The 18,077-nt window shown below is 40.0% G+C and overlaps 1 protein-coding gene across 1 annotated transcript; it reads right to left on the bottom strand.

The window, feature by feature from the left end:
- Positions 1-7,204: 7,204 nt before the first annotated feature.
- Positions 7,205-15,111, bottom strand: si:ch73-52p7.1 (uncharacterized protein LOC100321084 homolog). Its single transcript, XM_061745291.1, has 2 exons — positions 15,075-15,111; positions 7,205-8,620 (listed from the first exon to the last, which is right to left on the bottom strand). The coding sequence occupies exon 2, from the start codon at positions 8,522-8,524 to the stop codon at positions 7,727-7,729; it is 798 nt and encodes a 265-aa protein (XP_061601275.1). The 5' UTR covers positions 8,525-8,620; positions 15,075-15,111; the 3' UTR covers positions 7,205-7,726.
- Positions 15,112-18,077: the final 2,966 nt, after the last annotated feature.

Raw genomic sequence — 18,077 nt, 5'->3', positions numbered from 1 at the left:
CCTTAGGGGTTCACTATCTTTATTGGTGACTAAAAATTCACAGTGTTAAATGTCACATTTGATGTCTCACCAAACAACTTTTAATATTTGAAGTTTTTAAATAAACATTTGCATTAAAAGCTTGGAGTCTTTATGAAAGAAGGTCAGATGTTTGAAGGAGCAGTTTGCCGTCATAGCTGGCAGAATGTGATGATGGACAAGAATGATTTTCTGAAGCATCTTCATGACGATGGAGCAGACCGAGTCTGTTGGAGAATGAGCTCTGGTGACTGTGATGACTCACGGGGGATGGTCCGATCGTGATGGAGACCAGTTAATTCAGTGATCCGTCCCGCGCTGTATCAAACATGTCCCGGTTGTAGTTTCAGTCCATCAGTCATTCATCTCTATGAGCAACATCTCAGAGAGCTTTTGTCATGTTATCTATTTACACCTTCTGTTCATTTTGCAGAAATGTCTCTGATTTCCATTTAAAGCAGATGCTTTTAAACAGATGCAGTTCATGTGTAACTTTTCAAATCAAATCAAACTATTTATATAGCACTTCCCATACAGTAGTAACGCAAAGTGCTTTACATGATAAAATAAACATTTAACATATAAAAACACACATCTGGTCATTTTCACACACATCCTCACATTAATACCCCCCATATACACATTAAAACATAATCATGAACATTGAATATAAACATCATAAATACTTTTTTTTTTGCTCAAAAGCAGCTACTGAGATGCAAATGGCAAGTCTGACAAAAATGCAGCCTAATAAAGGGGACAGCTTTCCTCTCTCAGGAAAACAGCACCACCGATTACTTTTGCACCTTGATTTTGAAGTAAAAGTCTTTGTTTCAGAGCATCACCAGCGTAAGTGACACTTGTTTTGACCCCAAACACATTATAGAGCTTATTCTAAATTTAACACTGTTAACCGATTAGGACTGAAAATGACTTAAGGAGAGAAATGAGAGTGAAGCAGAACAGTAAATGTGTTAGCGAAGCGTCACAGCGTGAGTTAGAACCCAGAGGCTACAACTGCCTCGCAAATGCAAACCAGGAGGTGACTGCCATACCATGTTAGCCGTTAGCTGTTTTGGTCTCCATGGCTACATTTGACATCCAAGACAATTGTAACTAGAGGGTTGATTTTGTTTACGCTTCATCTAAATGATCTCAGTCTTACAACATGCCATTGCTTCATCACTGCTGGGACACAGCGACTGCTGCTCAGCTCCTCTCCAGGCAGCCGGCTTGCTGAGTTTTGATGCCATCAAGTGTACATGTACACGGCTGTTCTGCAGAAAGACCAAATCCTATCAACCATGCTTGCTTAGTACACAAGTCTAAACAACGTGTTAAGAAACCGCTGTTATATCAGTAAGTCCTGCCTGCATCCACAAGCTAACCATTTCAGAATTAAACATATATTATTTTATGTTTTCCTAACTTGTGTCAAATGCTTTTACTGCACAACAAGCTAGTGCAGAATAAAACATCAGAATAAATAAAATGATTCAGAAAAGTGACGTAAAACAGCTTTTGAGTTTGTGCATTAGTCAGTGCATTAGTACTGCTGCAGGATGAAATAAAGAAGTAACACAGTTCCTGCTTAAATAGTAACTGTAAAAACATGTGTATTTAACGATGACCAGAAGAACACTTGATCAAATGTTTTTACTCATGAAAAGGTCATATTTGCTGCTCTATAAACTTTATTTCCTCTGGGCTGTACTAGATTGTGCAGTTTCATTATTTATGTTTCAAGACATCATGAAAAGATTCAAAAGCTCAGTCTTGGGGATGCCATACGGTTATCCGCTTTCTCAGGGAGAATTTTGCTTATTTCAGCAAGACAAAAACCACACAACCTCTTGTTTGTGTTAAAAAAACCAGTGCTGGTGCCAAAGTGTCCTATAACTGTCATTCAGATTTGTTTTCCTGTGAAAATGTTTGATCAAATTTATAGTATTAAAAATTAAAAATTTAAATTCAAGCTTTCAACTTAAATCTCAAATCAAGATATATGATTGATTTTTTAACTATTGACATGTTTATTTGCAAACATATTGATAACATTGTATACGAAAATATATATTTTTTTGTAATTTATTTATTTTCAAAGCAAAAAAGAATTTAAAATCTCCTTAAGCTTTTTTTTTATAAACTAAGAGTCTCATAGATACAACTATTATTTTGTATTTATTTATTTATATATGTATTATTTACAACTAGTATTATTTCAGACATGACATACTAAAACTTTCATCAGATTAATGTAATGTGGTGTATACTGAAAAAAATCCCAACTGCAATTAATTTAACCACTTGCATATAAAACGGACAATGTGTTGTTTTCCTCATTAATAACTCATAAAGACTCTCAAGCTTGGAGGATGAAACTCTCCCCAGAATACGCCACAGTTTGTTTTTACAGGACAAATATTCTTGGGACCATCTACACTTGGACACGCTGACACATGCAGGCAATTACACCCTCACACACACACACACACACACACACACACACACACACACACACACACACACACACACACACACACACACACACACACACACACACACACACACACACACACACACACACACACACACACACACACACACATAACGGTACCCCTGCTAGTTAGCGTCAAAGACAGGAGCCACACTGGCACAGCACTTCCTCCAGACCAGCTCCTCTGGCCCCGCTTCAGCAGATGGTCCAAGAGATCCTTGGATGAGTCTGTGAGTTGGGGTGAGGATGGGGGAGGATGGGGGAGGATGGGGGGAGGATGGGGGAGGATTGTGGGGGGTATGAGCCCCCTCGGGAGGACTGAAGGGGGTGTGGGGAGGAAGGAGACATATGTCCCCAGTCCTGACCCCTGCTGATGGACTATCTCTGCTTACTGCTCGGTTGGCTTGCTCTCTCTTTCTCTCTCGTGTTGCACACACACACCACACACACACACACACATACACACACAAAGTTAATCCTCGTGATAACTGTGAAGAATCATGCATAAGTACATGCACATTCACACAGAGACACACAGCACATAAACTGGGTCCAGCAGTGTGCAGCAGTGCAGCCGTGTCCCTCTCCATCTGCACCTGAAAGACCCGGGGCCCCCGACAATGAGGTGACCATGTCACTGCCTGAGCCGAAACAGAGGGATGAAGAGACACATAGCGAGAAAAAAAAATGCAGAGCAGGGTAGGGAGGGGCGGGGGGGGAGGAAGGGAGGGACACATTAACAAGCTATAATCTCAACTGCCTTATCCATAATGCATTGTGTGGGCCAATTTACATGGTGCTGGTCCCTCTGGGAGAAAGGAGACCATCCATCACATTACTTTATTAGCTCCCTCACACTCTCTCACAGATGCACGCACACACGCTCATACACACACATCGTTATTTGTCTCTGCCTCTCCCTCTGTTTTGTGGGCCTGTTTTGTCATGGTTGTTGTTTCAAACTGCTGCTGATGCTATAAAACAACTCCAGAGCCAGTCGTGCTGGACAGACTGTGACAAGCAGGGAGGTCCTTTATTTTAAACACATACAGCAGCAGCTTTTTCTTTTTTTCTCTTTTTTAAATGAGACAACAGTGACCTCTGCGTCAGTAAATGCCAGATACGGGGTGTTGAGTTTGGATTTTTGAAGCTAAACCGACTTTGTTTTAAATAAGCGTGTGTCACAGTGACTCCTCAGAAAATCAGTAATCCCTGCATGGATCCCGGCCGAGCAGCGTGTCTCACCTCCCAAACGGGACTGTGTCAGACCTGATGCAAGCACACATCTGAACCAGTCAGGTTCAGCGGCTGTAGCTGATCTGAAAACACTTGAGGAATGCTGATACATGAAAAAGTCGCTAAACTGCCAACATTGTCATTAATAACTGATGCACGGCAGTGGTCACTGAATTCATTTTGTGTGAAAACAATAAAAAAAATACTGCAAGATACTTCTTTTATGGTGCATGTGTAAAGAATCTGTGAACATAACTTTTGACCAATTAATGACAGCAGCATGAACATACAGTATAATGCATAACTGCTTTCACTCTGCAGGACAACAAGAGATTTATGATGAAGTTGACCCTTATGGACAGATGAATAGACCAGCAACTTCAACGTCTACCTAAAAATGGCCATCAAATTATCTTGTTTTTTAACTGTTTAAATGCTGATGACTCGTTTTTCCCAATGACTTTTTTTGTAATTGGGTCTGTTTGGATTTAATTTCATTTTAAGCTTTTTAAGATGTCCCTTAAATTTTGGTCTGTGAATTATTCAGAAATCAAAAAGAAAAACATGCAGATTAGATTTCAGCATGTATCACATCTTTAAAAGCACTTTTCATGTTTTTCTCGAGTGTCTGAATATTCATATAAATGCTCTTATTTATTTTTACTTGTGGATTTGAGTAAAACCAAATGTTATTTACCTGTTGCTGTTTTAATTTATTTAATTTATTTACAACCAAAGGCAGAATGAAATGTTTCAGAGAAGAAACTTCTTCTTTTTTTTTTTTTTTTTGCTTCAGTACAAATGTAGTGAGTTGATGTGTTTTGTGAGTGCGTGCGTGGGTGTGGGTTTGCTTGGTGTGGCTCAAAGTGTTTCAAAGAAATCAAATGTGGGTACCTTAGATCCATCAGGGCCAGACGTCCTGTGAATAAAAAGAACTGTAATTGTAATCATGTATGTGGAGCTCCGGTTGTGCGCGCCGCACCGCACCATTACTATCACAAATAAGCAATAATTTGCTAATGACAACATTATGTTGAGTCGGTTTAGGGTCAATTAAAGTGAGTGATATTTACATATGCCTAATGAATCACCGTGCGTGGCAGCTCGGGCGGGCTCTAATGAATATTCATCCAGGCATTTCTCTCCCGCGCGCAGCAGTTTATAAACTGAATTATGGCTGATTTGCCCTTTTAAAAAAATGAACATGGGCGCATCTCCCACAAGGAGGCGGCGAACAATAACGCCTGATTATAAAAGTGTTTTACTGCTGGTGAAGGAGCCGCGCGTGGAGGAGGAAAGGAGGAGGAAAAAAGGCCCGCACGTTTCATCCCGGGCGCCTTGGCAGAGCCAGCAGTATTTACAGCGCATTCAGAGGGGTTCATCCTGAGTGTATAAAACATGAAAATAGGGACTAAAAGGTGTATTTATGTTTGTCCTGGTGTAGTTTTGTCTTGGTGCGTGAATTGCCGGCCTTCCTCCTCTGCTCCTGACCTCTGCGGGATCAACAGGCTGCAGCAGCTTTGCACTTTCATCATCATGCAAATAGGCGGCTCTCCTCCACCAGGTGCGTCCACGCAGGCTGCTGATTAGGCCTGAATTATGGTTCTGCGTTAAATCGACGCAGGAACTACGCCGTAGCCTACGGCGTACCCTACGCCGTAGGCTCTGCGCTGGTGTAACGCGGAACCATAAATCAGCCTTTATCAAACCACAAATGCAGCCGCAGAGTGCGAGAGATGAAAGCAGCTGGCTCTCATTACGACCGGTGATGGATATCAAAACCTGACAAATATTAACAATAAATGGACACGTTAACCCTTCAGCGTGGATGTGTGACACGGAAAAATTGAGTTTATCTCTAATTCAGATGTTAGCCTGTGTGTATGGTTATAAAATAAATCTAATGCAATTCAAAAACCAAACAATTGCATGGTAACATTGATCATTTAATATTTCAAACCTGCTTTAATAGCTACAAATACAATCACCATAATAAAAAAACGACACAGTTTTAATAGTATTTTATTTTGATGTTTTATTATTTGTTCATTATCGAAAGGCAAATGTAGATGGAAATAACTGAGGAGTCCTCACTGGTTTTCCGTTTCACTTTTTCCTCTTTGACTCTGCTGCCCTCTTGTGGTTTACTGCCAATATTACACGCTATTAATGTCGCCACTGAAATAAACAGGTCGCTCTCATCCCTGGAGACTGTTTGATGAGACAAGCAATTAGAAGCTATTTTTATAAAGCTGAAGTGGAGGATAATCTGCACTGTATAGCCCAAATAAATCCAGTGTCCTCTTTCTAAGAATGACTTCTCTGTTTCTTAGTAAAGCAAAGACAGATGACATTAAAGCACACAAATGTTTTGTTTTGTTTAATTTAAGAATAACCGTTTTGATTTCACTTAAAGTATTATTTACTGTAATCCCTTTTGTTGCTGATTCTCAAGGTGTTTTTAATTTTTGGCTCAGTTACAGCACTATATGGGCTCAGATTTGTTGTAGTGGGTCATGAACTGCTAAACTTGTGTTTTGTCATATGTCCCATATTTCATAAGCTAACTTTAAAATGGGTTAGTGTTGTGAGGAGCAGGCATGGTCCAAAGGCCCAAAGAAAATGAAGGTTGGTCAATGTGGCCGTGTTTAGACATCCACCCTGATTTAACACCATCAGTCATGGCCAAATGTGGGCTGTAGATGTTTCTAACCACCACTTTGAATTGTGTTTCAAAATGCAGAGAGGGACCAGATACAAAAAAATGCATAAAAAAAAGAATGCAGAAGTTACTTTGTGCGGCTTTAAAACAAAAGCAAAAGTCTACACGACACAAAAGCCCCAACGTTAAGAACATTTTATTCTCACGGTTAAAACAAAGCACAGATCTGGATCAAGTACAGAACCAGCCTTAACATTTCATTATCAAAGATACACATAATGCTGAATATGCTCACAGTGGCGGGGATAAGCTGAGGTAAAACACACACACACACACACACACACACACACACACACACACACACACACACACACACACACACAACAAAACTTTATACAGTTCCACACAACTGCATGAAGTAAATGTTAAACTACTTTTTTGAGTACTTGGCTTCACAGAGTTTACATCTAGTAAAGAAAAAAGTATCTTAACCGTTACTTAATGCAGTTTGGAGCCACTTGTCACATAATGAAGTAAATCTTAAGTTTAACGTGTGTGAGTGCGGCTGGTAAACTGAAGTTGATCAACTGTAACAGCTTTTGATGGACTCAGTTCATGTCAGGAGATCACAGTTTCTGCATCTGTGGCTCAGAGTTTAACAAGGAAACAGGTTTTCCAGAGCAATGTTTCCCAATCCTGGTCCCCTGTCCTGCATGTTTTAGATGCTACGCTGCTTCAGCACAACATGATACAAGTAGCTTTGTCAGCAAAAGAGCTGTCCAGACAATGAGGACCATTAATAAGAATCAAGTGTACTGAAGGAGTGTTGCATCTAAGACACCTTTTCTGCTTATCTGTTGTGTTTCATTATTAAGAATAATTTGCTCAGATGTGGAGGTAATTAAAAGTGCAAAGTTGTGTGCATTTGTTCAGGTCAGTTTGGAAGAATAAACTCAAAACTACAGGACCAAAGAATCTAAGAGTTTTCCCAGGAAAAAAATATTCTTAAATAAACACAAATACACCAGTTAAAACAAGCATGAAACTGTCCTTGGATCATGTACTGTTTTCTTTGTGTTTACTCTTACAAGGTTTTAGGAGTATCACGATGTGCATAAACAGCTTCGTTTACTTATTTTTCTGCCAAAATGTTTGATTGAATTTGTGAGCTGGCTGAACCAGAGGCAGCATGATCTGCCCATCTCCTACTTTAATGAGAGAAAGGGATTATTTCTAAGGAATAAAATAAATCAGATGTGAATTCTGCCAGGAAACGTTTGTTCACAAATGAATGTGAACATGAAGACTTTCCATCAGTACACAAAGCTTACATAAATGACGGATGCCTCTGGTAGTTTGGGCAGGTGGAGGTCGGGGAAGGGCAGCTTGCCGTCGCTGTCTATGTGTGTCTGGACTGTGTAGGCTTTGATCACGGCCCCCCAGTCCAGCACGGAGCAGTGGATGATTCCCAGTCTGGCCTGTTCATGGTAAGCCGCTCCCAGTTCCCTCCCCAGGAATATGTCTTGGATCTGGGTTGAGGACCAGGGCAGTCTCATTGCGTCTGCATCCAGATCCATGTTTGTGTCTCTCTCCCGGTTGTATCTCCTAGTGTGTAAGTGAAAACCATTATCTCTGTCCAGGTTAGTGTTTGAGCTCGTGCTCTTGACTCTGATTGCCTCAGGATAGAGATGAAACGGCTTCTCCTGCAGGTTTAACACCGTCAGCCTCTCCAGGTGCTTCATGACAAAATGCCCTTCCAGGGAAAAGGAGGGCGGCCCCCTGGCCCCCCCGCAGTGGACTAGTGTAAGGTGCTTCACCTCCGAGTTGTTGAGTAGACGCGCCACGTTGGACGGTGACGTGAACCAGACGGTTAATTGTTTGGTCCAGAAAACAGGAGTGAGCTGCGAGTGGGGGTGGTGCAGAGTGGAAAGCTGCATGTCTTTGCATCTGCATGTTGTCAGCGAGGAAATGCTGCAGGGATGCGGGTCCTGGCTGCAGGAGAAGTAGGAGAAGCTGCTGTGGGTGACGTAAGCCAGGTCGGATCGCTGCTGAGCCGCAGATACGCACAGCAGGACGAAAAGGAAGAGCGCAGGAGGGCTGAAGCCGGGCATCACAGCTGGGGCCGGCTCTCCGGCAGCATGCTGGGCGGCAGGCGGGCAGAGATGCAGCCGTGTGTGAGGCCGGGGGATCTTCAGCTGGACCTGAACCTGCAGAAAAAACAACTGTTAATACAGAAGCTGTCAAAAATACCTGTGATTATTTAACCTGATTTATGTCCTGTTTAGTGTTTTGATTCTTTGTTCCGGATTTGAGAGATTTTGGTTTGCTGAAGAAACAAACTTAGTTTAGTTTAGTTTATTTCGGTCATGACATCACAAAAAAAAAGAATAAAAATTACAACAAGAAAACGAATACACTGTTCAAAGAAAACATTACAAAACATTTCCAATATACAAATACCATCTAGACCGAAAAATGTGTAGGCTGAAACAAAGCTTATTATTTGCCTACCCTCAAAAAGATTAATTAAAGTAATGAGATGAAAGCAAGAAGTAAGAGAAAAGACTGACAGTAAAACAAATTGCCTCCATGGGGATAACAAAAATTCCTCAAGAAATAAAAAAAAAATAAAAATAAAGGTGCAGTCTACATGTTACCTTCATCCTTAAAAAAATCAAATCAAATCACTAATTAAATAAATACCCACCTCAACATAGCAAGCATCACCATTCATTAATTTGATATAAAGAAATCATCCTTCTTTTCAATGTTTTTTTAAATAAGTTTAAGGTTCTACATAATTTCTAATTATTTCAAATCTAATTTCCTGTATATGCTCACCCCTCTGAGGTTGTAATGGCTGTAATGACTTCAGTGGATATGGTCAAAATAATGTGTCTTTTCTGTGCTCGAGACAACCTCTCAAAGTAGCATTACCGAAGCCTGAAGATGTCCTTTCATCTAGAGCCTTGAACATTTGAAGATTTGCACTAAGACTAAAAAAGACAAGGGGAAAATGGAGGCCTAAGGTGCAAAATGATGAGGGAAAAGTTTACTAGAGCCACCAACAGCTGTAATTACAGAAGAGCATGATGGAGTTCTCCTGACGTAGGAGGATGTGCAAGTGGACGTGTTGGGGGATGTCTCTTATCTTGGTTTTCACAGTTGCCTCCCTTCCTCAGTCTTGTTTGAGTGCTGACAGACTGAAGCAACATCTCTTTTCTGTGGCTTGTTCTTGGCAGCAGCCTCTTTGGCTGACATTTGCCAGTGCAAATCCTCAAACTCATTGTTTTAAACCAGCCAAAACTTTCAACCCCTGATAAGAAGCCTGCCGTGGCACAAACAAGCATTAGTAAAGTTTGCCCAGTGCCATGTGAAGCTGCTGTCCTCAATAATCGTGTTCAAAAGTTTTCATGCTCTTGTCATGAACACGAATGTCATGCTGATATGCATTTTTTTATTACAAAAAAATATAAGACATGCCAACATGGAAGACAATTCAGAAGAAAATATCTAAAGTTCAAAGATGCAGAAGGAATTAAAAAAGTGCTGAGCATGTGTTGTGTCATGAAGAATAATGACATTGTTCTTGATTAAAAGTCTCGTGTTTTCATCAGCCTCCACAAGGACTACTGTACGTTTCTGGAAGCTGGCATTGTCTAACTGGCTCATCTTGTGAGGACTTGAGAGGAAACCCTGGGTGAAATTACAGACACCAGACCTTCCAGGATTCTGAGGACTCTGGAAGACGTCTGGGGGTCTTTGTCTGCAGCTCTGAGAGCTTTTGCTGAAAATCGTGCTGGAGCTGACCAAAGGAATGACAGTAATGACTATGTTTATCCTTCTGTGTTGGTTTTGTTCTGCTATTGAGGGATGGCAGGAGGACAGTGGGCTGCTCTGTCCTTAAAAACACTAGTGTCGGGTGTTTTCAGTGTTTTGTGGTCAGAAGCCTCTCCATCATAACTGACCTGCCCTCACCACAACAGTCTACAAGCATATTATATAGTTATATATTTATATAGTTGATATTATAACTGTATAAACATTAAATATGTACATAAGCAACAAAAAACATCAACCTCATCAAAAAGGCTTAAAATTCATTTCAGACCTCTTGGGTTTCAAAGGTCACTGTGATCGACAGTTATCATTCATAACTTCTGCAGAAAGAAGAAGATGGATGTAGAACATTTATATTATGTTTCTTGAGGTTCAAGTGATCTTGGAGCTGATTCAAAGTGTAGGGAGCAGCATATTTAAATATCCTTTTGCTCATCTCAGTTCAGACTTTGGGAACAACTGAAAGAAATGAGCCCTGGGGGGGAAGACTAAGAGCCTGCAGCCAGGATGGAAGAATATCAAGAGCAGCTTTGTAAATAAGTATATGAGACCAGAGCATATGAATTACAGTGGTGAATAAAAGCTTGGAGATTAGTGATGAACCTAACCTGATAAAAAAATACCATCCCTTTAGGTAAAGGAGTGGATGAAAGCTTTGGGACAAAAATATAAATGTGGAAGACCAGTAGGAGCCAGGTGTTAGGTCAGAGGTGGACTGTATTCAAAGGTCTGGTGACGAACAAGCTTTTTAGCAGTGATGGGGTGAAAACTCTCAGGTCAAGATGGTTCATTGATTCTCAATTTAGAATTGTATTAATTGATATTGTGCAAGTCTGTGTCTCGTGAGATTGTACCAGGTAAGAACTGTTTGTAAAAGTTTAGTGGTTTAATAAAACACTTTATATTGCTTGTTGGTGGCTGCTTCGACAAGCTGTGAGCAGGACTCTTGAAATGTGCTCTTTTTTTTGGCAGAGCTGGAGTCAGTTGCGTTTGTTGGATTCCTTCTGGGAGCACAAATTAAAGCTCATAGTTTCTGTTTATGTCCCTTTCTTCAAGCAGTTTTAGCATATTCGGGTCACCTGTTGGAGGATAATATATATATACATATATATAAGCAGCAGCTGGATTAAGGTTGTGCCAAATAAATGAAATACCATATCATATTTGGACACCCCGCATCAACGTTCAGATCTGTTGTTTCCTGTATCTCAGTATAAACCTCTCTTGAAAACTTTTGGGATAAATAATGTTAAATGTATCTTGAAGAAAACATCATTAGTGTGGAATAACATTTAGACTTTCCCAGTAGACCCACCTTAACAGTCTGTCTCCCACCAAGAAGTTTCTTTTCATATCTTTTTTCCATCCCTTTCTGCACTTGATACCCGGATGGACTTGGACCGGACCGGCTCTTCTGTACACATGCTTCGGACTTGTGAGGACGTTCCTTTTACAATAAATGATCTGCTCCAAACAAACGCAGATTCTGGCTTCTGAGGTGGCACGTAGCCCAGACTTTAGTGCTCCTGAATGACTTGTAATGTTATCAAAAACATAGTTCTCTAGTTAACTTTAAAGGGAACATAGTTCTCACCTTATTTAATGTTACTCACTTATAAAAATGGGATGAAACCCTGAGCTGTAGAACCAGGGATGTGCCCTTTTTGTTCCTTTTACTTATAAAAAACTAGCACCTAGGACCTGCGCTGCATCTGGGCCTCAGAACTGATGACTGTACAGTACATGAAACACGAGGTGTGAAAATAAAAGTGAAAACTGTGTCGAGGTTCCCTTTAAATACAGTATGTGAACGCTGAAACCACAGGCCACAGCATTCCTGTCATAATGTGATTCTTCTTTTTGGCACCACTACCGCTCAGCTGATGTTTTCTTTTTGTATGTGTTAGTTTCCATTAAACAAATTAAAATGTTTGAAACCCTTTGTGAAGCAGGTGTGACCTCCATGTGTGCAGTTACACACTTGTGTAAAGTCAGCATTGTATTCTCCACACTTCAGAGGCCAAGACTAAACCAACCAATCCAATATTTATAAGTGAAATATTTATATAAACACAAAGTGCTCATGATTCGTAAATTAACCTCCTACGGTTCAGGTCAGCAATTGCACGTCAGACTTTTGTTACAGGATAAACAAAGTGAAATAATCTGAGGTAATTCCCCTTAGTACTTCTCATTGATTAAGTGTTTTCTTACAGGGGAAAGATATTTGGACATTCTGACGGCTGGTTTGGATCAGGTTTTGGTCTCAAACTGACATAAACACACACACACACACACACTCTTACACACACGGCCTGTATGGGTGTGTTCTTCTTGAACTTCAGCAACGGGGATATGTTGCTTTGCGTTGGGAGCCCTCATTGAATTTCACGTACACAAACACACACAGAAAATTATAACTGTGGAGATTTTGCATTGAGATTCCAGAGAAAACATTGTTTTGAAATCTTGGCTTTCCCAAAGGTTTGGGAAGGTTTTCTGGTTTGGCAATGATATCAGAGCAGGAACATGACTCTCCGTCTTATTTTTGAAGCCCGGACAGAGCTGACCACCGCATTCCTCCGCTGCCCTCGAGTTACATTAAACAAAGGAGAATTATTGTCCGCAGCATTTTTAACTTGCTGTTTCCCCTCCCATGAAAAACTGCAAAATCATCTAATTTCAGCAGTCGTATCTGCTCAGACGAAAACATTTGAAATCCAAACACCCCGGTGTTTGTGGTGGAGCCGGTCAATCAGACAAAGTTCAAAACATAAAATTCACTCTGATATGACACTTCTCTCAACTCAGAAAGGTTTAGTGAAGTTAAAGGCTTTTCTGGGTTTTAAACTCCTCTGTGTTTGCTTGTAAAATATCTCAGTTTAAAGGAAAGGAAACACTGTGATTAACTGCTTGTTGTAAACTTTGATCATTTACCTTTTAGGAGCCATATAAAAAACACAGCTTATAATTCATAGAACAGCAAACTCAGTAGGGAGAGTCTGGTCTCATGTTCGCTCTGAAAAACATTTTTGAAATATAAGGTCAATCCAAACATCCATTAACTTTTGCTTATTAGATTTTGGTTTGTGAGTGCGGCAGCCAAGAAGAGAGGCCTGGACTTCACCCCTTTTGGCATTTTACCTCGGAGCAAAACAAATTGGAATCAAAATTGACTTTTGAACAAACAGTGCAGACTGTAAACATAAAACAGGCTTTCCTTGAATGCTCTGGCATATGTTTCTCACCCACGTAACGCGATTTAACCTGACAGATCCTGCAAAGTGTTGCAGATTGGAGTTCAATACTTTTTACCTTCTGAAAACTTTAAGATGTGTGGGGCATTACGTCGTCTACCATCTGAGCCAAAGCCTTAGTGGAGATGCTGTTATAAAAGTATTTTGTTTGCCATGGGAACAAAGGAAAAGATAACTGCCAAAATCATCATCAGTCAGCAGGAGAGAAAAAGAAAAAAAGACGTTGTGGTTTCAGTTTCGAGGGGAACCTAAGGTTACAGGAAGCCCTGCCACAAAAGCAAAAAAAAAAACTAAACAAAAACAATTCAAGGTTAAAATAAAGAAAGAAATAAAAGACGTCGACCTAGCCCCGACCCCCTTAGTAACTTCTAACTCAGACAATCGAGCTGTGTTGTTTACAGTTTTACAATGCCGGTGAAAACCTTAATCTTACCTTAATCTTAATCTTTGTCTGTTCAAAACAGACATTGGGCTCTGCAATAGAATAAACAGCAACAACAACATCAGGAAGGAGCACGAGGAGTTGAAAAGATATCTGAAAGATGTGAAAGATGAAGGCAACAGCAGTAACAGTGGTAATCTGCTGAAAGGAGCACTCCAGGCTGCAACCTCTCAACTGGGGGAGAAGCTCCGGCAGGTCCCAGGAACAACATCACAGATCTCTATCCCCAAATGTGAAGCTCTAGGAGCAGCAAAATATATATTGCAACTGACCAAAGTGGGTTTTATTTTTTGGTTGTTGAGTAAAAAAGTGAAGACAAACTGAAAATGAATTCAACACCTCAACAGTAACAGCTCTATGCACAACAAAACACTGACAGTAAAAGTAGTCGATATGCACCAGCAAAGACTTCAGAAAGTTGTCCCCATCCAGTCACATTTACAGACAACCACCTTAAGAAAGCCAAAACTTAATGCTTCATCTCAGCCAGTGGTTACCAGAAGTAAACAGTCCAAAACTATTACGTTCCTGACACAACTATGTTGACTACCTGCTTTTAAAGCATTCCCACTCAGACAGACGTTTGAGCATCAGCCCTGTAACAGCAGAAGAAACCAATACTTATTATCCTGACTGTCACTTTGCACACCCCAGCAGGATAAAAATAAGCAGTTTTGAGATTCTAGTCTCATTTTGTGTGTGTGTTCTTCAACTTTGAGACTTCACACCGACTTGCATACCAAATATCTTGGAACCAAGTAACTTCAACTTGAGGTGACTGAAAGTTTAGGCTATTAGTTGTGGGTCGGAGATGGGAATTGTGCTGCTTCAATTTCCTAAAAGCGCTCAGAAGTCACATTTACAAATGAGGCAGAGAAATAAAAACAATGTCAGCCCAGCATCTTAAGCCGTTCTCCGGTGAACAGATTTAGAGAACGTCTGTATTACATAACAGATGCAGGAATGCACAGCTATGCGATGTAATATGAGAATATACTTCAGCAAAGGCTGTCAAATCCTTTCACAGAGTTACGGCTGGACACAAACATACATCAGTCGCACAATAAATCATCATTTGAGTTAGTACCCAGTGGTTTCTCTGTGTCTTGGTTTGTGACTTACCTCAAATTCCTTCAGAGGAGCTGGATGTCTGAATGCGTCAGTTGGACACTGGGACAGGGAGGAAAACTCACATCCAGCTGACGTCAGGATGTGGGAAGAGTCCCAGAAAGGAAGCTGGAACTCATGTAGACTTCAGTTTTAAGTACCTTATTAAATGAAAAGATTAAAAACAAAGACGATCCCATATCTGATGCTAGTTAGTCTGGCCTGTTTCTGGAGTGGACTCTCTTAAAACTGATTGTCATGCATCCTTCCTTTGTGGCTTTCATTGTATTTGGAGATTTTGTTTTAAAGGTATGCAGGAAAGAGACACACCCAAAGATTTGTGTGGGCCTATTCCTCTGAGTAAAATTATGTAAAAGTCACATATCACCTCCTGTATTACTGCATTCCTGGCTTTAAGCCTTTTTCTTGTAAATTACATCAACACACCAGGGTGTCTGTCCTTGGTGGGCAAGTCTAATCTGCTGGAAATGATGGTGATTTCCCTTTGCGTACAAGCATAACATGGCCCAAATATTGCTGCATTCAAGGACAGAGGGATAAATATCATTCCACACTAAACCTTAAGTTAACAATGAAGAAATAGTGTAGGGATGGTAGATCATTTTACTAATTAATTTTTGTTTTACATTCAGAACCAAACAGATAAATTTAAATTTTGCAAGAGTATACCCCGTGACTATGCCCTTCCTTTTTTCAAGCATTACTCTACTTTTATCCAAAACACAGTCTTGAATAACACACATAGTAATATTACACCTAAAAATTGCTTTTATCATCTTTGAAATTTAAGTGCATATTATTTCTTTCCAAACTATTTCAATTGGATTTTGTTATTTCCTTCAAAAAAAATCTAGTTATAAGTTACTTTACACACAAGCAGAATATGCTGTTATTTATGTCTATGGCTTGGCAGCCTGTACATTTAGAACAGGTGTTTTATTCAGTTTTTAGTTAGATGATCGAGGTGCAAAGGTGTCAGGAATAATGTACAAAATAACGTCGTTTCAGGTCCATTGGTTTTCGGAATAAACCAGAAATGTATTGCTATTGTACTTCAAATCAAATGTAAATTGCCTTTATTTGTCATGTACACGTTCTACATGGTACAATGTGCAGTAAAATGCTTTCTGAACCTGCTCCGGATGCTTTGTACACAGTAACAACAACATCATACAATATAACAACAGTACAAAACAAGGCAAAACAAAAGCAGGACAAGGTCAAATTAAGATAAAAAAAAATAAAAATAAAATAGGACCAGATGTGCAAATGAATTTAATTGTAAATATGCTCACATTTTGCAGAGTTTTGTGCAGTGAACTGAAATGCCCCTGTGTTGATCAGTTCAATTCAGTGTCCGTTGAGGATGCGGATGGCCTGAGGAAAGAAGTTCCTACTCATCCTCCCTATATGAGCCTTCACCGGTAACGTCTCCCTAAAGGAAGGTGTAGATCTGGAACTTTGTTCAAATGCAGCTGAGAACAGGTGAGTCTTCAACATGTATTTAAATAAAGTGTGTTTAAGCTGCTCTGAGGCTTTCTAGGAACTGTATTTTGGTCCTAAACCATTCAGAGATTTATAGAGCAGCATCAGAATGTTAAAGTCTATCCTCTGACAGATAGCTAGTGTAAACACCTTAGAGCTGGACTGATGTGACTTTTTTGGTCCTAATGAGGACTCAAGCAGCAGAGTTCTGAATGAGCTGGAATTGTCTTACTGATTTATTTAGGTAGACCTGTAAAGATGCTGTTACAATAATCAAGCCTACTAAAGATGAATGCATGGACAAGTTTTTCCAGGTCCTGCTGAGATATCAGATCTTTTAATATTGATATATTCTTAAATTGATATTATGCTGACTTTGTTATTGCCCGGTCCATCACTACACCCAGAATTCTGGCCTGGTTGGTCGTTTTTAGGTGTATAGATTGAAGCTTTCTGGTGACCTGTAATCATTTCTCTTTGGCTCCAAAGACAATTACCTCAGTTTTGTTTTTGTTTAACTGGAGAAAGTTGTGGCACATCCAATCATTAACCTTCTCAATGCATTTACCAAGAGCCTGCATAGGGCCTTGATCTTCTGGTGACATTGTAATATATATCCGTGTGCATTTGCATAGCTATGATATTTCATTTATTATTCTTTATAATCTGTGGGAGAATGTGGGAGGATGTAGATATTAAACAAAAGAGGTCCCAGGATAGAACCTTGTGTGATGTGATTCTTGTCTGTTCAGATGAAAGGTTACCTTTTGACACAAAGCACTTCCTGTTCTCCAAATACGTTTTGAACCAGTTTAGTACAGTTCTGGAAAGACCCGCCCAGTTTCCAGTCGTTACAGTTATATATAGTGGTCAACTGTATCAAATGCAGCACCGAGATCCAGTAAAACTAAAAGAGACATTTTTCCACCACCTGTATTCAAAGATATGTAAGATATGTTTTGATCCTGTGGTGCTGTCTAAGACCTGCCTGGAAGACATCATAACAGTTGTTTAGCTGTTGAAAGTAGAGTAAAAACCCTGCCATGTTTCGGGATCAGCCTGTACATTTAGAACAGGTGTTTTCACCAACGACCTACCATCTACCTGCAGAACTGGTTCAGTGATTGGTTGGAACAACTGCTGGACAGGATTTTACTTCATGGCACCTTAATTATCCACCTCTGCTTTTCCATTGTCTTGCTTAAAAATTGAAGAATTGAGATCAGCCTGTAATTGTTCATTTGTGTCTTGTCAAGATTGTCTTTTTTCAGAAGAGGTCTAAATACAGCTGTTTTCAGTGGCTCCAGGAACACACCTGACAATAAAGACAAGTTCACAATCTGTAACAGGTGTGCCTCCATAATCTTTGAGACCTTTTTGAAAAAAAAAACCTGTTGAAAGGATGTATAAACAGGATGTCTAAACATCAGAGGAGCAGTTCAGTTGATCAAAGATGGCCTCCAGGTCTTTGCTGTTAATAGGATGAAACTGTGTCATGGTGTTAAACCGGTC

This window comes from Cololabis saira, chromosome 17 (assembly GCF_033807715.1).
Source record: "Cololabis saira isolate AMF1-May2022 chromosome 17, fColSai1.1, whole genome shotgun sequence".
Taxonomy (NCBI): domain Eukaryota; kingdom Metazoa; phylum Chordata; class Actinopteri; order Beloniformes; family Belonidae; genus Cololabis; species Cololabis saira.
This window is presented reverse-complemented; position numbering and strand designations above follow the sequence as displayed.